Raw genomic sequence first — 25,591 nt, forward strand, 5'->3', positions numbered from 1 at the left:
ATATAAACAATCACAAGGCAATCATGAATAAATTATGACCTAAAAATTTGAATGGCAAGGTGTCTCAGTATTAAGCACACTTCTTTTAAACATACGAAAACCTAATTGTATTCCTTGTGGGGGTGTTCCGGGCCTACATGGTTAGTCACGTGCTCTATGTTATGAATCAAGCTACACATGTGACCATACGCAATGGATGAGTTCATTAGATGTAGGCCAGTTTTCGTTTTGGCCTTTACCGTGCTAAATGTTCGCGCGTCATTTGTGAAGATTGATAGTTTTACGCCTCTTATTTTCATAACAGAGGTTACATCTTGTTAAAAAGAACAGTTTTTGGGGTAAGAGGTATGATGTGTCTAGTAATCAAAAGATAATCACCCCTATTTTTAAAATAGATGCGTCCGGTTTCAATGTGACATTTCTTCCATGATGGCCGCCGACGATGACTCGGAGCTGAAAAAGAGTAGTTCCCTACACCGTATGCTTTCTTCCATCGCTGCTGAACGGTCGAGAGAGCAGTCTGGATCTAATAATGGTAAAGTAGGATGTGTGAGCCCCAAAATTGTACACCTGGGCGTGGTCCTGTGTTATGCATTTGCATGAATTTATTGGGAAAGCCAGTGATACAACATCAACAGTAGCCAGTATTGGATAATCTTGAGACAATACTCCTTAGACTCACCACAATTTTTGCATATAGAGTTGTAGTGAGGCATGGTATAGAGATCTAACTTGTGCTGCTACTGAATTCTCGGAATCTGGTATTACTAATGCTAAGAGAAAAGTCGATACGTGACATTGCTCGCTAAAGTTCAAACCTATTTTGCTGTTTCGCCTTTGAACCTGGAATAGCGTACCCACATGATTTACAAAATTCATAGAAACCACAACAAACTATACATTTTTGGAAAACTCGGTATATGTGTATTTCAAAAATACATTGTTCATAATTCAGCGCGGAGACGAAGTGGCGCACGACCACCTGGATTACAGGCTCCTCGTAAAATGTAATTTTCTGAAAATAGCAAAAAATTTTTGGAGAGATCAAAACAAGGCCTAAAATGTTCCATGATTGTTTGTCTGGGAAGTATATAGACACAATTTTATCATGCTAAAAGAAGAATTATTGTATTTAAGAGTTAATGGTAAATTTAGGAGCACAAGTTACAAAATTAACTATAAAAAATGCAGAAGTTCTGCTATTTGGGTACCTCATTTTGATTTTTCAGAAGCCAGTTCCACAGAAATATTTCTGCTTTGGTTAATATGTCACAAATAAAAATTAAAATTAAAAAGTACTAAAGTGTTTGGAAGTTCCATGAATATTTGCCCTAAAAGAAAGTACCCTCATATTTATCAATTATTTTACCTAAATATTAATACCTGTTTAGTTTGTAATGTCAAACATATTATACTGTCTAAGGAAATGCCGTAATCTCTTCACATAAAATCAACTGTAGAGTATTTCTTCACTGAAGAGCTTAGTTGCTTCTGAAGGCATATAAATTCCGTGTTTTGCCATTTAGTTTATTCATTTAATCAGGCATTTACTTATATCACATAATCCAGTTTTAAAATAAGCTGATTGTATTGTCCAATCACGCAAAGTTAGTATGCCAATGTGAACTTAGAACCAGACAGCTGAACATGTCATGGTCACTGAGCAAGGCTATGGACTATATGCTCCAGTGTTAAAAAATGCTCCGAGCGCATGCGCAATTAGGATTTTGTCAATTGTCAAACCCAAACCATCAAAATTAGCTCTGAAATCACTCTAGTCCTCACTTAAAACCCCAAAAGAAGCAGATCGTTCTTAGCCAATAAGTTTTTCTTTTGTTTGAAACTATTGTCATCTGTGTAATACACAGAAAACAACAACTTGTTGTCAGGGTTAACTAAATTATGAAGTCAGGTAAACTTTGTGTCTTTATTATATTCACTTCATAGTCCTGTAGTAATTTGCCTGCCCAAAACTTCACAAAGTACTGAATTGGAGACGAAAGACGCAAACTCAAGCTTTTCTAGCTGTTACTTGGTTAACAGTGTGGTTAAGTCAGAAGGTTGTTTAATCTGGGCACATGAGTTTCCTCCATCCTTACTGTTGAAAGCTAGCTTCAAAGTGAAACATTTCTGAGTAAGGTGTTGAACACCAATCAAATAAGTAAATAAATAATCAAATGAAAAAGGAGGAAAGACATTTTGCTAAGGTACATGTAACTCTATCTCTGTATAAAAGTAGTCATATGGAGGTGTGATTTTGAGCTGTATTTCTTGTTACCATTGCAGAAAAAGTTGATGGGTTTGAGGTACTATCTGTGAGCAGTTTTTGGACAGATCTCTTTTCTCGCCACTTCTTAGAGCGTGAGGATGGCAAAGATGACAGCCGAGATGATATGTTGTTTTATGTCAAAAAGATTGAAAATGGAAAGGGTAAAGGTCACTTGGTAAGTTTTGTTACTCATTATGCTTTCTTCAATGTAAACTTGAGCTGCATTGTTAAAGAGTAAAGAAAATAACGTTAGCGGACATGCTTTCATCCATTATGGTCATCAGTCAGATCTGAAAGGCCAACTTGACTCCAGTTCCATCAAGGTTAAAAGATGAAATATCAGTGAAACATAAGTTACATTTATGTCTCTCTGAAATATGAACACTGATAAAAGCCTGGAAATGGTTGAAATGATATGCATTGGTTTACATTATTGAAAAAAACAACTTGCCAAAGAGTGGTGGTTTAACCCAGGTGATCCAGCTTCCTCTACCTATGAAACTTTGCACAAACTTAGAAGTGAGAATTTGTAAGGCAGTAAAACAACAATAAATCAATTCTTAGGTATGTTGAGATAGGTTCACGTCATGAAACATTACACTCCTTTGAAATTTAGTGGTAATAAGTGAATAGTTTTTGAGAAATGACATTGTTATCTGTTGTATACTTTTTGCATTTTTATTGCTACACAAACTGGAATCCTCTTTAGTGGGATATGTCTGAACTTTGCGTGAATTGTTTGGATTTCCTTTGCTGATAGAAGTGGTGTTTCACTCTTTATCACTTTCATATTTCACACTCAGATGCCATGATGTCAAAAAGGAAACAGTTTGTTTTATGATGTTCCAAAGTGAGATCAGTGGGACGACGTCATGATACAAGTTTAGTCTACATTAACATTCAGCAACATGACACATTGTCACACAGGACATCTAGTATGACATCACTTTATTTACATAAGTGTACGAAGATCTACAGCTAAAAACATTACCTAAACTTGCTCAAATACACAAAATATTGACACTGTTAAAAGGTAAGTGAAACAGTGAAGGTTGATACCATAGATATTTTTCTTGTGAAAGGTGAAAATGATAACCCACTTATCATTTCCACCTCTCACTTGAAAAGTGCAATATCTTCTTTGGTTTTGCCAGGTTGACATAGAGGTGTACAGGAGACAGGACGCAAAGAAGCCAGAACTTACAGACAGTACAGTGAACTGGGAGGAGACAGTTTACTTGAATATTATATTACATCAGGTGGGAATTACTTTTGTCTTCATTACCAGCTATGCTTGTAACATCAAGAAAACAGGAAATGGCTTAATATAGTGGTGAGATTAACATAGCACACAAAACCATCATTAAAAATGTGTTCAGTGGGCGTGACCCAAAAGATCCTCAAAACAATGGCCCTTTTTTCACAATGCCATTTCTGTTTTTTAGCCAGAATTTAAAAAAAGGTCTTAATTTACATTGTAAATGCTATGAGAAAACTTTTATGTTATCTACTCGGTAACAGCTACTGTCAAACAAAAAAATTTGGTGTAGCTGACCTATATTCTGTTTGCATTCTTTGTTTCTGAAGAAAAAAAATGTTGTGTTTGTTTTTCAGTTTGAGTACACCGCCACAGTTGCTATTTGTACAAGAACAAGCCTTAAAGAGCTGCAGATACTTAAGAAATTTACACAGGTATGAAAGGATATTTGTACAGGTATCACAAGATTTCCCCACATGTGTGTTGGGATTTTTTAGTATTGTCTGCATGACTTAGGTGCCTCTCACCAATGCGGGTCACTGTGAGTTCAAGTCCAGCTCATGCTGGCTTCCTCTCCGGCTGTAAGTGGGAAGGTCTGCCTGCAACCTGCGGATGATGGGTTTCCCCCGGGCTCTGCTTGGTTTCCTCCCACCATAATGCTGGCCACCGTCGTATAAGTGAAATATTCTTGAGTATGGCATAAAACACCAATCAAATAAATAAATGAATGGTACTGTCTGAACAGGGATGTAAACATTTATTTATGGCATATGGATATGTAAGCAGTCAATGCAGCGATGTAAAAATTACCTATTCAGGCTTGTAAGCATTGTCAGCAGATATGTAAATGTTTTCTGTATATGTTTGTAGACATAGCCACAAGTCCTTGTAAATGTCACTTCTATTCAACTTTGTGGAACTGGATCTTAAAATAAGGGCTCCAAGTAGCTTTCTCTTGAAGTTTGTCAATGTGAGTTTTATCAAGTCATTTATGTTTTTTTTCCTCCATCCGGCTGAAGGACCATATGGAAGTCTCAATGATTTGCTCTGTGTTAGTTAGTCTTGCTGCATTTTCAAGTATTGGCTTTTCATTACTGTATTGTTATGTGTGTTAAACAGCCAGAAGCAGTCAAGGAAGCAGTACAGAAAAATAACATTATGTCTTTTTCTTTCTGGACAGAGGGTATATCCATCACCAAGCAAACGCAGGATGGACAGCAAAGGAACGGAAGAGGAGATGGCATATCCTAACATTTACTTTGCAGTTGATAATTTTGAGGAGGTAAGATGGAAATTATACTCCACAGAGAGTACACAATATGCTTAAAAAAAGTGAAGTGAAAATTACACTAATAATTTATTTATGAAAGTTAACTTTGCAGTTAGTGGTGTATGAAGTCTTGTTCTATGGAGTTTTGTTTGAAGTAAAGAAACTTAAAAAAAAATTTTGGAGTGAATACCTTTGTTTGCTTAGCAAACCAAGATGTCCCATGTTTCATTGTAATACCCTGAGTGAATTAAAGATTCACAAAAGAAATGTACATGAAAGTTTGAATGTATCTTATTTTTTGCAGATATTCAGCGAAATAATTGTGCGAGACAGTGAGATGGTTTGTGTTGAACTAGTGGCATCAGACAGAGATGGTACATTACAGGGGGTTTTGTTCCTGGGATCAATACGATACGAGGCCCTGAGAAATGTATACGATGCTAGGGTGAGTATGCTTAGTAATGGGACAATAAGTCACACATAATTCTGCAGGATTTGTCAGTACTAACCTCCCTTCTGTGATAGTATGTACAGTGGTGGTGTTTTCTTTATTATGAATGTAGGAATGGGGACCTGTCAAAGTGGCGAGCAGCTGGACTTTGACGTCATTTAATTAACTTCAAATGTTCTTTTCACATTTCTTTATGATGACATCACATTAAAGACAGTACGACGTGACTCCAGAAACAGATACACAGTAGGCATTGCACCAGTCTTTTTGTGTAATAATGGCTCAAGGTCCTACTTCATATTAGCCCCATTTCACAGGATATAAAAAATGTGCCCCTACCCAATGAACATATAAATAGTGTTCCTGATGTAGGCAAAATTTCTTCACTTACAGCTGAACCAGCAAAATCGTGATTGGAGCCTGCAACCTCATGTCAATAACAATACCTTAGCTGACTCAGCCATCCCAAGCTCTCTCTCAGTGTGTTCGCATGTTTCATAGATTTGTTGTAAAAGTGAACTTAGTGAGAAGGCAACTGAAATACAGAAATGTTTTGACATCAAATATCAAGAAACTGTAATGGCGGCAATCTACCATGCATGTTCCTATGAACACAGATTGACATGCCTTTTTTTACATTTACACCATCAGCACTCAGTCTGTACTTTCTGTTGCAGGCTAGCCTGACATCACGACTTGCACAGAACATGTCACTAGGCTGGTTCAAGGGTCACAAGAGGGTAGAGTTCATGCGCATGAGAGGGCCACATGGTAAAGGTCACGCAGAGATGGCGGTCAGCCGAGTGAAAGGGTCAGGGCCAGAGACACCAGATTTAGAAAACTTCCCTGTAGAAGACTTTGATGATCAGGTTAACTGTGCTGAGAAGTGTGAATTACTTTGCCATATCAAAGAGAAGTAAATGTTTATAATCAGTTTTCTTCAAAACTTAAACGGTGACAGAGCAGAGAAGCATTTAAACCTATATCACAGATTTCATCCAGGTTTCAGTAAGTCTACGCTTTCACTGTGTATTTGTATTTCTGTATATTAATTTGATTGTTGTTTAATGCCATCAGAATCTTTAATTCACAATGTTGGTCAGTTTTATGGGAGGAGGAACCTAGATTATTTGGGTAATGTTTTCAGTGTATCCACCTGTGTTGGTCAGTTATTGAATTGTCATCCTATGCGTCAGCAAAAGGGATATTTATTTGGGTCTGTTACACTCCGGTCTCGGTGCAATGAGGGCTCCAAATGTTGTCCGTTTTGATAAAAATTTTTGTGCAGATTCGTGGTGTGGCAGGTCAGATTAGTTAGAAATCTACCTGTTTCTTGTATATGTTAATTGTACGGGTATATGAATTCTTTGTTTTCCATGTTTGCACAGAACCAGTATTCCTCCCGCCGTATGAGTGATCCCAGCAATAGCATAGGCTCCTATGTGCGCGGGGGCTTCAGAAGAGCCCTCAGCATGAAGAAATCCCGATCCGAGACAGAAAATGTTGAAGGTATAACCAGTAATGGTTGTACTGAAGTGGAAGCTAATACAATACATGAAGGTAGTGTGGGTGTCTACTGAACTGCCTCCGTTCACTTTCCCTGTGTTTCTACCAGCCCTCACTCATCCCTCGCTCCTCTGTTATCAGCCACGAGATCGGCTGCATTTTTATTACACAATGCACTTTGCCAGCTCTGTTATGTTGTAAATTTACCTGTCAGCTCATCCAATGAAAATGATGATTATAATATAATATCAGGTCATAGCTTATGAGTACAACCATGTCAGACAGAAAAATCTGGAGTGTTGAGTCTATTTTTAGTCTTTTACACCTACTTGCCAAATACCATGGCTCTTGTAAGACTTTTGTGGAAGTTGAATTTTGTGATTTTAAATGTTATCTTTCAGTAGTTAAATTTTTTTTTATTTTTTATTTATAATGTGTTATAATAGGTTTTGTCAGTTATGGTTGTTTCACCTGGATATGTTACGTTTTATGTATTTCTTATTTGTATCCTTTTAGAGCTGGCATATGGAGAACATTATGATGGCTTCATAGGGAAATCTTTTGGTCAAGCTTGGCACTGGTTCAAAGAACGTCGACGTGCAGGAAGTGTGGCATTACATTCCTATCTTACTTATGTCACGTTGCCATGGCATAGGATTATTGCAGGTATTTATATTTGTGCTACATTTTTGTTGTTTGCTGAGTTATTTTGTGAATTTGAACCTCTTTGCCAAATAAAGATCTATAGACACAACAAAGCATGTGGAGAAAAAAAAAAAATAATTTATTTAATATAATCTGGGATTAAGAGACTATCGCTCTATCCCAAATATCATACAGTTGTCCCCCTTGGATCAGTGGCGCGGTATATATGTAGTTGTACACTTTACACAGTGGTGACAAAAATGAAAATCAAAAATAAAAATAAAATTTCGGGTAAAATTACACATTCATTTAACTAGACTGTATCCACATGTATTAATTGCATGATTAAGTGTAGTTCTAGTCCCAGCTTCATTCTGACAATATTCCATTGTGGCTGTAAACATTCCGTGATTTTTGCAAGGATAAATAGCACATACAGGTAAGATTGATGAAGATTAGTTGCCTTGTGACAGTCTACAGCTACACTGTATTTGAGTTGTCCCCCTTGAGTCAGGCTGGCAGTGCCCGATAGCAGTTTCAATATACACATACGGAATGGGCCAAGCAGTTGATAAACAAAAGCACTTGGCAACTTATGCCTATGCTTTAGCGTTGCAGATTTTGGTGACAGCCCAGAATTGAATTCAGTCTTGTTGTTTTGGTGGGGGAGGTGATTTTTTTTTTTTTTTTTTTTTTTTGATTGGTGTTTTACGCCGTACTCAAGAATATTTCACTTATACGACGGCGGCCAGCATTATGGTGGGTGGAAACTGGGCAGAGCCCGGGGGAAACCCACGACCATCCGCAGGTTGCTGGCAGACCTTCCCACGTACGGCCGGAGAGGAAGGCAGCATGAGCTGGTCTTGAACTCACAGCGACCGCATTGGTGAGAGGCTTCTGGGTCATTACGCTGCGCTAGCGCGCTAACCGACTGAGCCACAGAGGCCCCGGTGGGGGAGGTGAGGGGCATATATTGCATAAATTCTGGAACTGAGACTATGCTAGAGTCAATATAAAGTTGGTCTGCCGGCTGTGTCCCGGTTTCGTCCAGCTGTAATGCTGGCCACGAGTCAAATATTCTTGAGTACAGCGTAAAACACCAATAAAATAAATAAATAAAATCAGTATAAAGTTGCAGGTGTCACAAATATTAACATTAAATCCATGAAATTTGTTGAATTCTGTGCGACTGCTGAAAGTTAGAAGGATTTAACTTAGGGAGATGTGCAATTCTTAATCCCCATTCAAACCTGGATGTGTCGTGCACCAAAAACTGGTATGTGGCTTATCATTGCAGATTAATATGTCTGTCAGTATTATGTCCTTGCAGCAGATAGGTTTGCTCCAGCAGTCGCGTGTAGCGTATACCTGGCCATCATCAGTGTCACACATCCTGTTGTTTTTCTCTTTTTCAGATGTATTAGAAGTAAAGCAGCAACCAGTTCTGGACTTCAAACCACACAGCTGAAACGAAACATTCATTTAGAAGGTTATAAAGTTCTGCTTAATTCTGAACTGGACCACAGATCATTGACAGGTAAAATACTCACAAAGGATTCCCCAGATTAGTGAATCTTCAGCGGAGCCATTCCACTTTCAAACTGCAAGTGCGTCCCTACCAGTTTGGCTGTCTGTCAGTTGGTACAGTTAGCATTTGCGGCTAGCCTTCACCTGGATATTAACCACCTGTTGTAGCTAGGTTAACATCACAATGGGCATATTTTTGTATCACATGATCACAGATGAAGATTAAGACATTTTGTAGAATATCGCTATGGTTACAGTGTAGAAAACCAAAGATAACATGATTTACTCGTGTATAAATCTACACACACACACACACACACTATCATTGTAATTATGTTTCACAGACTCTATATTTACATATCACCATGTATTCAACAGTGTATACAACATCAGCATATATGCACATGTATATGTAATGATTTAGTGCTTGTTTCAAAGACATACATTGCTCCGGCATGATTTCTGGATTGTTTGTATGCTGAACCTTTGTTTATGTAACATATGTTGTCTTGATGGAATCTGCTTCATTTCCTCAAAACTGCTACATATTCCTCTCATTGAGCCCGTTCAGATGTCTCTCCATTATGGAAATGGGTTGTTGTTGTTGTGGCCTTTTAATATGCCCTGATCAGATAGAAATTTCAGTTAATCTATTACTTATGATTTCAACCTCAAGACTTCGAGAGCCAAGAAATGTTTTCTGGATACATGTATTGTCATCCTGTAGCATTGTATTTTATATGTCTACATTTATTGTGCATATACACTGCGTCTAATAATAGATAATACCTCAGGCATAGGTTGCTTATGGTACCACGGTTCTGATGTTCAAGTGTACAAATGTGTGAGCATTTAAGCATATTGAAGTCTTCTTGGCATATTTAATTTTCTCTCTGATGGTGGTCAGTTTACTACTTCAGTTGATGCTCTGCTTGCCAAAATGATTTTGTCTACCATTATTAAATTAGGCAAGGTTTTTGCACAGTACAAGGGAAAGGACGTGCTGAATTTCTCCACACAATAGATCAGAGCACCTGCCAAAATACAGGTAAGGCTGTCAGTCCACTGTGTAAATATATATTTGCATTAGATGTATCCAATGATGCAATATCAGTATAGCCTGTATAGCCTACTTGCTAACAGTGCCTGTTTTACAATGCTTTACAGTTTTAATGTGATATTTGCATAGTTTATTATTACATGTGATGTTGCAGGAGTTAAAATTGTTAGAAGAGACTGAGTTCAATTTGCCCAATGTTGTGAGTGGTGAATGAGTCTTGTGTGTTGAATTGTTTCAGAGTGTTTTAGACTACAGATCATTCCTGTAAATAATGTGCATTTGAAACTGTACATATTTGAAGTGTTACAGTCAACAGTATAAAGTTTTTTGGGTTCACATGAATCCTGGCTTAAGCTGATAATCAAATTTATATCAGTAAATATATTATTTGTCATGGCATGGTTTTAGCCAAAATAATTTATATCGTACCAAAAGTTTTGTGATCTTTGTTGTATGATCTAACTTTTTCCATAAGTTTATGGATACAATAACTTAAATAGTTAATTTTTGGTTGTTTTTTTCTTCTCTGTGTTAACTGAGTTTTATCGTTATAACAGGTTTACAGTGGTGACCAGCATTGTTTTCTACTTATCTAGTTGTCCGTTTGATGACACCGATTGGGTTAGGTGGAATCATTTAGTCATGATGGCTGTTGAGAAAGTAGTGAACTCTTGTGCAAATATATCCCTGTTTGAATCCACAAATCCACTACAAACTCGCAACTGTTGCAAACTTTGTACGAAGATCAAAGGCAGCATTTGTCATAAAAATGTTCTGGGAGAACCCTTTGTTCTCTATACATGGGTGAAAATAGAATCAGCTCTGAGCCATGCACAAAATAGTAATACATGTACTACTATAGTTGGCTTCATAAAGAACCTGTCTCTCCTAAAGCGATGCAGGCTAAACCTGTGTAGTCTGTTGTTCATTCCTGATGATAGCCATTTCAGTTTGGACCAGTGGTGGCATTGTGTGGCAAATTCGCAGTTTGATTTACACCTCTCCCGCGGTGTCTTTTTACAAGTGAAGTTGTGTATTCATATTCATTCAAGTCTTACCGTGAAGTATTGTGTAGTTTAAAGGAGGAGTGTTTTCTAATTGTTATGAGGTGGACAACTCCATTTATCTGTTTCTATCATTTCTACACAATTTAGGACTTTATATTTACATGTATGATTTAATAGTTCATGGCAGAACAGCTGTATGTATGAGGGTAATTTTTTTATGTATGAATTTGAAATGTATAGACACGATGCTTATTGGCACAGAACTTTTGATTTTTTTTTTTTTTTGATTGGTGTTTTACGCCGTACTCAACAATATTTCACTTATACGACGGCGGCCAGCATTATGGTGGGTGGAAAATGGGCAGAGCCCGGGGGAAACCCACGACCATCCGCAGGTTGCTGGCAGACCTTCCCACGTACGCAGAAGTTTTGGTATTGCAGAAAAGAATTCACTTGATTACTATTCTTTTTCTGTTTATTGGTAGAGTTGTGTTCATTTTTAGTGTTCATATTTTCTTATATTTACAAACCTGCTTGGAAAAAAAAACTGAATTAAACTACAGGACTTGCATTTCTGCTGGTAATGATATCTTTTGTATGTTTGATCATTTTAAATCTGATTAAACATGAAAATGTTTCCTCACAATCTAATGAGATTTACTGCTAATTAGTGCTGAACCATAATTATTCTTCCATTAATTCATTTTACTTCATATAAGACCTAGTTTTATGGGACAAATAGAATTTTTAAAAATTTTGAATTCTTAATGAGTTTAAAGTGGATTGTTTACTGTGTAAGGAGAATGGATATTCAGATTTTTTTATGAAATACTGTCATCAGCTTGGTGTAGTTGCGGAATTGCTCTGATCAAGAAATTCAGATTTGATTGCCAAATCTAGATTCTGTTTATATAGCTACAATAATAGTGTCTGAACTGAAGGGAAATATGTACTAATTTCTATGAATAGTTAAGTGGAGTAGCCTTAGTCCCACCTCTTGTGCGGCTATATTCCACAATGTCTGTATACATTCCAAGGTATTTTACAAGGATTAATCTTAGGTATAACCAAGGCATCATGTGATGATCGGTAGTAGGCATGGCAATTGTCTCAGTGTCATTATGTCAAATGTTAGTGTGTATTTGGTATATGTTAATGATGATTGCTCTAGTATTTGGCCATGTGGCTGTAAAAAAAAAAAAAAAACCTGAACTCACAAATAGGCAAAACCTTATAATCAATGCATTCTGGTATAGAGATTAAAGACTCTATTTAAAAGTTTATTTAAGAGTTTATGTAAAGTTTTAATTGACAAAGTAGTTTTTCTTGGCTTTGGTCCACTTTTGTGTATGAGATGTCTCAGTCTTTGGAAATTTAGATCCATTGTTTCATATAAAGTATTTAAAAAAAAACATCAGGAAAAGAAATAAATACCATAAAATAAATGTGTTTCTTTCTTTTATTTGTCTTACTAGGTTAAAATATGATTTTGTGATTCACTTATACTGGCAACTGCAATTTTTGTGGGGTGAACGAATACCAATGTGAACCAGTTGTTTTAAAGTTTGTTAAAATTGTGCTAGATGTATGTGACACTGTTTTCATCCTAACGCTTAAAGTGGACTATTTCTTGGGCGGCGGGCTTAACTCTCAGTCCATGTACACTTAAATCAGGAGGCGTATCAGCTGGGGATTTCCTCCATCCATAAACCTCAAACCAGCTGTATAAGTTAACAAAAATATTGACTGAACAGAAACCAAATCTCATTCACATGCAGTGCTGGCTTTGTATCAGTTATTAAGACTGACAACAATTAGTAATATTTACTACTTCTATAAAGGAAGCAAGATTTAACTTATTAACATAATAAGATTTCCAGGGGTATGATCAAACCTACTCATATAGAGTGATCTCTCTAAACATTGGGAAGGAGCATTTGGTGACTGGTTAAATCTTTAACTAAGTCTGTATGGCAATTCAGCAATGTGTTTGTTTGATTCGTGGGTTACTCCGTTCACTCCATTTCAACCACCTATCAACCTAGCGACAGATCAAATCAAAACAAGATTTGCATTTTGCATTCTGTCCGGTGCTTGGAAATCATAGTGCAATTGGCAAAAATATGTACCATTAGTACTTATCCAAGATCTCCCGATATCGAGGCGTACGATCTAACCATTAGGCCATATCGAAGCCCTCTATGAACCATTGAAGATATCGGAGACCTTTAGTTAGAAGTTACAACTTGTAACTTCTAACTTCAAACTACAATGAGTTTTCCTATTCTTGTAACTTCTAACTAAAGGTCTCTATCATTTCGCACTGTTGTTACATCAAGCAGTTATTTTAACATGGTGCAAATAGTAAATATCACCTGCCATCATCCTGTACGTTTTAAGTTCACACCTCTTGTACTCTATTTGTAAAACAGCTGATACAGAGAAAATCACGAGGAGAGATGAAGATGATGAAAGTTGGGAAGTTAAGACGTTTGCCTTGCAATCGGTAGAACACTTGATTTGTGGGTTCAATTCTGGCCTTGGACAGGGAATTTGCTGATTCTCCCTTAATCACTCTTTGTTCGCCCCTGGTGACAATAAACGAGTTACTTGATCGACGACACTCGCGTGGCCAATATGGTGTGCACAACTGTACGTCACATGCGTGTGAGCATATGCGTTGGCAACTTGCCAAATGTCTGTGGTTTACCTTAGGCAATCTTATTTCCTCAAAATGAAAGTTATACTACAAGTGAATATTCTTGATTATGGCATCATCTAGAAAAGATAGAAATTATGAATTTATTACGGAGATGAGGTTTCGCAGAATCGGTGGTATGAAACATCAGTCGTGAATAATAAATAAAAAAAAAGTAAAACAAAAATTCAATAGACGAATGCATTTTACTATGCAAATTAAGTTGACTTTTAGATTACAGTTGTGATATAATCGGACATTATAATGTAATTGGAACTTCAAGGGGACAAAAAAAATAATGTCCGGCAGCCATGTAACTCACACATCACGTTTCCACGGGAGTCCTCTTGGCAGTAGACGGAATTTCTTTGACTTCATTTTCGCATTGTAGGCTTCGTGCTTGGTTCGATCCTCCTGCGACAGTCTGTAGCTGCGCTTGCGAAGGATGGTGTCGTGCAGGTATAAAATCCTTTCCTTTTCTCTCTCTGGATAGAACAGGCCGGCAATGAAGTGTCTGAGACGCAGACCGTAGCTCTGTAGGATAACTAGCAGTAGAGTAAGTAGGTAGAGGGACGCCAGAGTGTATAGCTGGGAGTTAGGGGTTGGTCGAGGCGCGGGCATGCACGCTGCCGTACTGATTGTACTGTTATACTGAAACTCTTCGGAGAAACCCTGAACAAATGTTCGTATAAACTGTGCGATGATGCCATTACCGGTAACTTTCAGCAGCACACTGGAATCTCCAGTAAGAGAGAAGACAACCTGTCCTTGATCCCGGATTATCTCCATCGCCCAGTACAAGACGTAATCCAAACTACAAACAGTCAACGATATCAAAAGGTGAAGGAAAAAGATTCCCAGTCCCTTGAGCAAAGTCCGCTTTTCGAAAGGTGAAAGTCGCCAGGAATGGACCGTTATGTACTTGCCACGTTCGTCTAAGGTCAGTGGTAAGATGGTCTCAGACTGACCTTCAGTGCTTTTCCGTTCATTAAGGTCAATAAAAGCTCTGGTAATGTAAATATTATCGTGTTTGTCGTTGATGAGATATGATCGTAAGTAGATGGCAGCATTTAGAAATAAAACCAAGAGAAAGGCGGCCATTACTCGGCTGGAGATGCTCACAACAAGGCGTACGCTATCCGTCTTCGGAGCGAATTCCGCCTTGATGGCTGCCGTGATCTCTTGGGCTGTTCGCGAAATGTTTGCGTTGTTGTTAATCGGAGCATCTTGCTGAATGCCGAAGTCAAGCTGATTCCTGACCGCGGAGAATCCACTGGTGAAGGTTTGTAATGCCCGATTAATAGCAACGTCGGCACCTGAGACAATGTTGCACACTCCATCTACAACCCCAACGGCGGAGCACAACGTTCTGACAGCGTTTAGTGGTTTGCAAACTGACCTGGAACACATACATAACGGAATATATGATGCCATATAGGCTTACTTTGCAATTTAAAGCAGGCACGGCCTATACATGTATTTAAAATACCGGTATTGTCTGACAAAGTGCAGCAATTATAGATTTGATTAAATTATACCGACTGTTTTGGACATGAATTGGTTAACATTTGGTTGAAATCATTCGAGATACAATATCTATCAGCTTTACAAAGAGGGTTTACCACTACGTTAAACATGGTGACGCATCTAAGAACTTTATTAGAGTTCCTTCTGACATACCCTCTTTGTAAAACGGGTCCCTGGGAAGTTGCATGTTTACTGGCTTTATCTTTGTAAACCATACATGTGATTTATGTAGTTGTAGTTATATAGCTTGAAGCAACTTTGTTTCGTTACAGCGGCACGCTTGACCTTTCATTTTTACCAGGTTTATGCAGATTTATCTAATGTCACAGTTGTATAGAAGCAGAACTTAAATAACGCTGTTTTTACCCAATGAATGGTACTCGTTCACAATCTCCAATGACCCTGTCCACATTTCCAGAGCACGTGTTCTCGGTATTGTTTGTTCAGTGTCTTTCGACATGACTGTAAATGACGAGGAAACACGAAGTAGCAATTTGTATGATAACAACATCCAATAATTATCGATACCATGGAGTGTATACACAACAAAACCTGTCAAATTTTATCACCTTTGAAAACTACCTACCTCGCCCGCGTCTTCATCCCAGTTCAGCACATATATAGTATATAATGTGATATATACATGATCGTATCTTTGCGTTATGTTTTTTTTTTTCTTTTTCTTTTTTTTCAATTTACTGAGTGGATTATGATTTTACACCGTATATTCCACTTGGCTGGATTACACGTGACGGAAATCGGCCAGAGCCTAGAAGAAACCTTTGTACATCGAAGGTGACTGATGAACATCTCGACGAACTAGATGCGCACATTCGCACCAATATCGGCCACCAAAGAAAACACATTCTCTGATAGAGAACGGAAAATGAAACTTAACCGGATAACTTCACGGCTGGTACACGAATGTCTGTTTCGATACAAAGATTCAGACTGATTCAGGATTTACTATAAAAATTTGCGAGATTTGTAATGGGGAGAAAATACTATGGGCTTCGAGCGAAAACCTATGTTTGATTTGGATTATGTAATGCTGCAGTGTCTAATAGTAATAATACATAGCCATACGGTTGTAATTTATCTGCATGTCTCTACTAAGGTTGTAATTCAACTGCATGTTTTACTGGTTGGCAGCCGCAACATTTCGCTTGCATTATCACCTTAACTTGAATTGGAAGATTACACTAGTCACTGGATTTCGTTGATCGTCAAGAATTTATCTTTCAAATAACCAGCACATTCCATTCCTGAGATTCGAGTATTGAACTAAGAGAGTTTTCTACTTTTGGTTTCTCTTAAAAAAAAAAACTTTTGCATTCAGTGTTTCAGTGTACATCAAACATTAAGGAGCCTAGAATTCCAAAGATAGGCCTACATGAAATTTTCGTGTTGGATGATATATAAGCTTGCGATGTGTGGAGGGTCATATACTTAGTTATTCTTACACCACTGTATTAAACATTTTTCAATTATGCATCATTTTAAGTTTTTCAATTGTTATGACAAAAAAAAATGCTGATTTAGTATGTATGCTTATTGAATATAAAACAAAGTGGTGATAAATTAAAAGTTACGGTAAACTCACTGATGTCGCCGCGCTCACGGCGTTCCTTATCGAATTCTGCGCTGTTTGAGTGGCTGATTCCACGGCGTTAACAACGTCTCGAATCCCAGATCCAACTGCACGGAACTCCTCCACATTTTCCATGATTTGATTATTCAGGGCTTCTATCGGTTTCCTCAACAGCTCCTGTAGCTCTCGACTCTGGTTGTAGGCTAGTTCCGTACCACAGGACAAGCTGGCCGCCATCTCGTTCACGTTGAAGTTTAAGTTCAGGACGGGTCCCTGGAGGAGTAGGGCTGTGATGAGTGAGAAGATTGCCGCCCTACCCCTGCCTGTGGCCAGACTTGGGAGGACCAGGAGGCACGTACAGCGGGCGCGGTGAGAAAAGGCCATCGCCACACACATCGCCAAGGTGAGCACAGCAGAGATGATTCCTGCTACAAACGGGGAGTAGTCGTAACTAAGCACGAGGAGCATAAAGAGAAAACCTCCTCCCAAAATTCCACCCAAAATGCCAATAGCTCCGGGAAACAGTTTGCTCTGTCTAATGGAGGCCCAGCGACTGACAGCTGTCGACGTCGCCTTGTGTTCGCCATTTTGTCTCACCATTCTTTGAACGACAGCAAGACCAAAGATTAAAATAGAAAACAAAAACATTTCAACAAAAGAAAAAAGAAAGAAAGAAAAGCAAATGAGACGTTCAAAAAAAAGTAAGACTAATAGTACATCCGTGACAATTACTTTCGTTATCCACAGTCTGAGGTTGTGATTTTAATGGAGAAGAAAACACAAAAATGATGCCAAAATCAGATGAAAGAATGTGAAATCTTATTTAGGAAAATGGTGTCTTTTTTTCGATTTTTTCTTTCTATGGTGGATATTTGGGACCACAATTTGGTATATATCGTCTCTGCATAATAATGTTCTAAATATCAATGTGAAGCATGTCTAATAAATTTATTTGAATGTAAATTTCTTGTTCGTATCCAAACACATTTAATCTGAATTATGATAATATTTATAAATACGTTAAAAGAACATGATCCAGGTTGAACACATTTGTTAGCTGAAAAGACCAAATTCTAGTGCAAATAAACATATATTTATTAAGCATGTGTTACATCCTCATTTATAACATTATAACACAAAGACAGTATATATCAAGAGGTGGTCCCAAATGCTGTCAAACAGATAAGTGATCATTTCAACTTGATGAAATGCATTTCACAATGACTACTTTACGCTTAACTGAATTAATTTATACCACTCCGATGACATCACACAAAGAATTAATGATAACAGACGGTATAGTACACGATATAATGACGACTTCCTTCCTGGGGCCAAATAAGAGAGAATCTCCGTCCATACAGGACAACACATACGTTATGAATTTGGTGACGCATGGCTTTACTGAGGCAAACACTATACAAAACCAGTGCTGATTTCTGTGAAGATGTGATGACCAGAAATAACATCCTGGTCGTCTCGAAAATATCGAGTGGTTGTTAATTACCGGTTATGCCCTTGAGTGTATACACTTCTTCAAACGGCTGAAACTTCCTTGACTTTAAGTATACATGAAGCATTTACTTTTCATGTCTTAATATGTAGCTTAGGATCTGTTCTAATGTACAAAAAAGCTTCTCAACTTTCTACTTTAGGCATAAAAGTAGTCGTAACAGCGTTAGCGTCACGGTGGCCTAGTTGAAAGTTAGTGCCATTCGAAACTTTTAGCATTTTCTAATGGTTTATCGTGCTACAAGGTTTTTCAAATGAAAGTTTATTATTAGGATCATTATTTGGATTATTATTAGGACTAAAATTGATAAATTCAGCTATAAAGTACGAAAACCAGTGGAAGACGTTTTCTCCGCGATATAAATCTTTTCTTAGCCTTTTAAACCTTTTTTAAACCTGTAAACCATTTCTCCGCAGTGTAAAAATTTTCTTCACGGTGGAAAGGTTTTTCTCCGCGGTTGAAAGTTTTTCTCCGCGGTGTACATCTTTTCTCGGCGGTGGAAAGGTTTTTCTCCGTGGCGTACACGTTTTCCCCGGGCCGCTATGAAAAGGTTTTCTCAGCGATGGAAAGGTTTTTTCCGCGATGTAACAAAGTCGACACCCACGTGACACTAAGCCTCGATCTGAGATATTCCATCGCGGTGGAATACCTATCCACCAAGGTGAAAACCTTTCCACCGCGGAAAAAACGTTTTTCACTTTTTTCGAAGTTTGTGGTAGAATTTATCAAGTTTGTGTAAAATGCTTTTGTTTCTGTGTTTGCTTTTGCATTTACTTCAAACTCTGAAGTTCATAATGATAAGATTCATTAGAAAATCTTCTGAATTATTGTAAATCAGCAAATAATGTTAAAAATTTCGAATGGCACAAACGGGCCATCATATAAAAAACAATAAAAAAAAAGAAAAAATGAAAAAAAAAAGTGAATAATTCAATGTATTTTCTTATTTTTCTTTAATGATCTGTCATCTGATAAATACTTTATTTTAGTGTTTTGTTGGCCTTTAAACGGGTCTCCACTGTATGTACCACTGATATTCAATTCACCATGTGGGTTAATCTGGGGAAAACTCGGCACATTATTAAAATTACATTTTGAACGCACAAATGGACAATCCATATATAGATATAATGAAAATTAAAGTAAATAGGGACAACTGTTCTAATCCTGCAGAAGACGGGGAGGGAGTGGGGGGGGGGGGGGGGCACGTCTAATGAGGGGCACGTCCAACAGGAAGCGCAGGTCTCTTTCCATTTTATATTCGTATCGGACTTCCTGAAAGCATGTCAAACAGGATTCTAGGCCTATGATACTTGTTAATCACAGTATTTAAAGTTATTAATTAACACGGATTCTCGAAAATTTCAGTTCTGAGAAACGGGGGCGTGGAAAAGTATAACAGTATATTTAGTAAATGATCTTTTATGAAAAGCATGCGATGTCACTCTCATTAAAGGTCTAAATGATATGTAGGGCATGATAGGAAAACTGGTAAGTCTTGCCAGTACAATGCGGCTTAGCAGTGGTTATGCCAAAAATGAATAACAATTACATATATTTATTTATTAGTTTATTTGATCGGTCTTTATATAACGTCATACTTTGCATAAGTTTCCATTTATACAACAATGGTTAAGTTTACGGCCTAAGGAAATCGACGTTAACTATATCGCTCTTATTCAAATACCTTGGCAAACATCCTAACACAAAGTCGCAGCTTATACTAGGGTTAGCCAGATAGAGCTAGAGGTTATACTTATGGTTATGTTTCATGTTTTGCGGGTCCCATGTCTAGTGTCTTCGGAGTGACACGTCTCAGTGGCGGTAGCGCCATGGCGGCATATGCCACAAGTACATACAATATATATACACACGTGTAATGATTCCTCGTCTTAATAATTGTTAAGTACGACGTAGAACCCCAACATACATACGTATATACATACACATACATGTAAACATACATACATGAACAATTATACTTATGATTATGTTTACTTCTTTCTTATTCTTATGGTTATAGTTTACTTATGGTTATTCTTATGGTTATGCTTATGTTTAAGTGCTAAACTTAGTTATGCCTATGTCTAGGCTTACTCTAGGCTTATGGTTAAGTTTAATATCTTAAGGTTGCTTTTGAATATACTTATGAGTTGATGAAGTTGAAACGCCAGTCTTTGGTATGGTTGCATGTTTCTTTACCCTCATGATTATGTTCAAGAACAAAGGCTTGATATGCTTATGTTAAGCATTAAGCTTTGTTCTGCTTATGGTTATGCGTATGATTAAGCTTAGGCTCTAAATGCAATAAGATTTGCTACGGTTATGTTTATCGTTATGTTCAAGTCTTTAGTTTTGTTATGGTTTTGCTTATTCCTATTGTAGGTGCTATATTTTGTGAAGGATATGCTTATATGTCAGTGTTTTGATATGTTGTGGTTATGCTTATGTCCTTATTTAAGTACTAAACATTGGTATGTTTAGGCCTATGCTTGTTGTTAGGTTTAAGTGCTAAGATTATTTTGCTTGTGCTTATTTTTATACCCTCTCCCACACTCAACAAAATGGAGGGGAAGTGGAGTGGGGAGCCATACTGGAATAACCCTGTCTGTCCGTCTGTAGGGTATTTCGGACATCCGGATTAAAGCAATACATAAGTGCCATGCTTTGGTATAATTATGCATAAGCTTATGTTTTTTTTTTTTGGTTTTTGACTGTGTTAAGCTTTCTTTTACTGATGCTTATGTTTCAGTGGTACACTTTGTTATGTTTATGCTTATTGTTATGTTTATGCTTATTGCTTATTGTTATGTACTAAAGCTTTTTATGGTTATGTTTAGCTTAGTATTTCAATGCTGAGCTTTGATAATTATGCTTAGGCTTATGTTTATTTATTTTTTTTCAGTGCTAGGCCATGTTCTGGTTATCAGCCTGACCACTACAAAACTTATGATTTAGTTATGATTTACTTAAGGTTATTCGTATGATTGTGGTTTACTTGTGGTTATTATTACGTTTATGATATACTTAAGGTTATGATTTACTTATGGTTATGATTTACTTACGGTTAGGGTTTACTTAAGGTTATTCTTATGGTTATGTTTACTTATGGTTATGGTTTACTTATGGTTATTCTTATGGTTCACTCGTGATTATTCTTGTATTTTCTTAATCATAAGCACAGGTTTGTTGCGGTTATGCTTACGTTTCAGTGCAAAGGTTTGTTGTGTTTGTGTCCATTTTTATGTATATGTGCTTATGTTTACGGTTTTGTTTAAGTGCTATGCTTAATTGTGGTTATACCTATGGTTATATTTAAGGGTTAATCTTTATTATGGATGTGCTTATGCTTACATACTCAATCCTTTGTTACGGCTATCAATGTATTTATTGTTATGCTAAGTCCTGGGCTTTTTATGGTTTAACATATGGTTGTTTCTCAGTGCTACGCTTTGTTATGGTTATTGCTATGTTTTAAGTGGCAAGATTTGTTCTTAGTACTGGATTAGTATATGCATAATAAAAAACACAACAAAGCTTAGCACTAACACTTAAACATAAGTTTTGCTGTCATTGTCATGTTTAAGCGTTAACGTTTGTTAACGCTTTGGGGTCGGTTGATCAGAAGTGTGTTAAAAGTTAAGCCAGGTTTAAATTTTAATACCAGTCTCGACCTAATACAAAACTAATGGAATTTAAGTTCAAACTAAAGTTAATACCAGGCCAACCTGCTAATACACTTTTGAACAACTTGGCCGTGGAGATAACTTCGGTGGTCTAATGGTTAAAACGTCCGCCTCGAAGTTTGGAGACCTGGATTCAAACCCTGATCGGGTCAGACTTCAAAAAATGGTATTTTTCTGCTGCTTCGCTTGGCACTCGGCGCTGGCAGGTTAGAACAAGGAAACCTGACCGGTTGGCCTGGCGTCGGTATAATGTGACAGGGCATAGAGCCACAATAATTTCTAGTTATATAAAGTGCTAAGATTTGTGATGCTCAGGCTTATGTTTAATCCAATTCTGCTGTACGGTATGTTTCAGTTTGTTAAGATACGGAAATATTGCTCAGTTTTCGTCCTCAAACGCTATGCTATTTCCTTTCTGACAATCTGAAATATTTTGCCTTTTTGAATGTCAGTAATAGTCCAGTCAGTATATGGAATGACCCACCTATAGCCAATGAACTCGCAGGAAGTTGAACACTGAAAGTTGGAACAACTCTTTATACCATATGTAAAAGATTACTGACAAAAGATTTCCCAAAATTTCTTCCTTCTGGTGAACATCAAGAAAAGCTAGTTCCTAGATACTCTCAGCATGGCTGATAAAGCCCACCATAGTATTCAAACATTTAAATGCCTTTCCACACTCTTGAAAAATCTGAAAAAATAAATAAATAAAAGTATTTGTACGCATAGTTTTCAGTTGTCTGTGTGTTGTTGGAAAAAAAAAATCGGCAATTTTCGAAGGACTTCCTTTTGTGTGTAATTGGTCATTCCAACTGCATAGTGTCAACTTCTGTCAACAGAAGACAAAACTTTTTACGATGTAAGGCCTATACTCAGGTAGTAACTATAAGTAAAATCTCAGCATCTTCCCACCGATGTTATTCAAACATTGACCGACCGTAAGTGGGAAGGTCTTCCAGCAACCTGCGGATGGTCGTGGGTTTCCACCCACCATAATGCTGGCCGCCGACGTATAAGTGAAATATTCTTTAGTACAGCGTAAAACATCAATGAAATAAATATATATATATATATATATATATATATATATATATATATATATATATATATATATATATATATATATATATATATATATATATATATATATATATATATATTTCATTGATGTTTTACGCTGTACTAAAGAATATTTCACTTATACGTCGGCGGCCAGCATCATTATGTTAACTTTCTTTCCGAGTATGCCATATAATACAATAAGGTAATAGAAGTTCTAAACACATTAAGAGACACCACTAAATTCATCAGCCAAAATGGTGTATCTAAAACATGCATAATGCTTAACGCTATCACGAAGAAGTTACATTTTGATTCTTTCCACTCACAGATGCGCTTTTCTGAAAAAGAAAACATATATTCTAATGTTCTGGTTTAGCATTAGGCGCTATAGTATATAAAAAAGTTACGTGTATGCCTATTTCGCTCGTTCAGAAGACTACACCGTTGACTTCCTGTTCAAATTCAGCTCCTTTTACTCCTGCTGTTTGTCTGAAGGCTTATCAGATGCCTAGCGAAGTGCAGAAGCTTACTTTTTTATTTGACTGTTGCCCAACCCCCTCTGAGGTATTATCCGCTTTTACGATGTTCAGTTGTATGGGCGATGTGAAAACTTGAGTGCCGTGGATAAACGGCTGACTATTAGCAAGTTAATAACCCACTTTCCGACCTGTAACGTATAGGCCTGTACAAGTATATTCTGGCCATATTAGGGGTAGATGAGGCTTTCAGTGACTGTAAAACAGTGAAAACGAATAACACTCTCGTAAAATAATACACAATTAAAATAATCAAATCAAAACATTAAAGAAAAATCATAAAATCGAGTGTTTCTTTTCGAAAGCATAGGGTTGTACAGTTGGTGTACACTTACTGTAAAACGCTATATGACTATAAATACCATGTATAGTAAAACGATTTTTTTATTCTGAAGTACCTTTTCCTGGTTTAGCTAGACAGAAAGATGTAGATACCAAGTCAGGGTCAACCTGGTGGATCAACGTGACCTGTAATATACACAGTTAAAGCAATATAATATATTTATTTCTTTTCTTCTGATTCTCGAAATGCCTTGTATCAGATAATTTGTTATTTTTTATTAGTGATTTCAACTTGGTGGACAGAAAACAAATGATAACTGCAGACACATATGATGTCAAACGCATGCACGCGGTAAGGCGCCATCTTAACTTGGCTGCGTCGCTTACGCCAGCTTGCTGCCCTCCACATCATAAAATCGCAAAATCTATGTGTAAATAAAAACATCAAATATCCAAGCAACTTTAAACCGTTTGATCAAATGGCAGCCGTTGAACACAACTGATAAAGGCAGTTTTCTAACAAGGAATGAATGCAAAACAAAATATAATACTTGGAACAAATTTAACACGTGTGCGTCCACAGCAAAGGTCGGTCCAGAAAGACCGTCCCTACCGTATCCGTACTGCACGGTTAAGGGGTGGTAATCTTGCCCAAATGATTTCCCCCAACTAATTCCCTCCCCTAACCGATAACCTCCCTTTATCCTAATATCTGTAGAAATACCTTACATTGCACATAAAATCTCTTATTCATCTCAAACTTAGCCAGTGTATCTTTCGGGGATAACCCGTAATATTTTGGTTTCTTTTCATGTTAAACCAATCATATGATCTCTGCAGCTTAAATTTCAGCTTCAAATGGCTAAGACGCTGAATGACATTGATACAGGCCTATTAACACACGCATGCACAACAACAGAAGCCATATAGCACTTATGTCTAGGCCTATCGCTAAGCTATTTATGTCTGGTTAGTAGGCCTAAAGATAACTTCCATCAAAACCGATTAATACATGTCTCACAGACAAACTGGATTTGGAGCGACACCTCTTTTTATACATCATCTCGATAGCCAATTTACGATTCCTTCTAAAACTCGATATTCATGTGCCTAGTAAACTGCCCATGGTTTCCCTAAAGAGTCGGGTATGAGTTTCGACATTTATCTCACTACAGCTATGGTTGAGAAGTTCGATATAAACACTCGTGCTAGTGTTTGCTGTGATTAATGTAGCGCTAGATCATTTCGTCCTAAATTCAATTTAATATGACAGCCAAGCTAAGTGACACAGAAGAACAAACTTCATAAACTTCTGTACATTTGGTATACAGGCTCATATTTATGTACTGTTTTGTTACGAATGTCTGATTCGACGTATATGTGGATTTCAAACCAACATACTGCTTATTTTATTATTATCGAAAGCATTATTTGAATAACTTGTGGATCAAAGATTGATAAATAGAGCCCACCTGTAACAGCAGAACTGTAATAAAATAGAAATGTATAATACCGGAAAAGTAATAACAAACGCGATGTCGATTACGCAGTATATAATGTTCCTTTGTCTGTGAAGAAAACCAGCTATTTCACTGTTATATGATAGGCAGATTTATGCCACTTTGATAATAACCTATATGCTCCCAAACAACAACGCAGTTTATATACGCTGAAGTTTATACATCATACACAGGGTATCC

General features: G+C 37.2%; 2 protein-coding genes across 2 annotated transcripts; one reads left to right on the plus strand and one right to left on the minus strand.

Annotated features, from left to right (window-relative positions):
• The first annotated feature begins 444 nt into the window (after window positions 1–444).
• Window positions 445–11,261, plus strand: LOC135467870 (uncharacterized protein KIAA0930-like). The gene is made up of 10 exons (XM_064745772.1): window positions 445–535; window positions 2,287–2,444; window positions 3,424–3,528; window positions 3,884–3,961; window positions 4,708–4,809; window positions 5,102–5,242; window positions 5,926–6,117; window positions 6,637–6,808; window positions 7,271–7,420; window positions 8,815–11,261. The coding sequence occupies exons 1-10, from the start codon at window positions 481–483 to the stop codon at window positions 8,865–8,867; spliced, it is 1,206 nt and encodes a 401-aa protein (XP_064601842.1). The 5' UTR covers window positions 445–480; the 3' UTR covers window positions 8,868–11,261.
• Window positions 11,262–14,009: 2,748 nt separating this feature from the next.
• Window positions 14,010–17,409, minus strand: LOC135467267 (DC-STAMP domain-containing protein 2-like). The gene is made up of 2 exons (XM_064745033.1): window positions 16,811–17,409; window positions 14,010–15,090 (listed from the first exon to the last, which is right to left on the minus strand). The coding sequence occupies exons 1-2, from the start codon at window positions 17,407–17,409 to the stop codon at window positions 14,010–14,012; spliced, it is 1,680 nt and encodes a 559-aa protein (XP_064601103.1).
• Between the last annotated feature and the right edge of the window lie 8,182 nt (window positions 17,410–25,591).

The sequence above is a fragment of the Liolophura sinensis genome, chromosome 6 (assembly GCF_032854445.1).
Source record: "Liolophura sinensis isolate JHLJ2023 chromosome 6, CUHK_Ljap_v2, whole genome shotgun sequence".
NCBI lineage: Eukaryota > Metazoa > Mollusca > Polyplacophora > Chitonida > Chitonidae > Liolophura > Liolophura sinensis.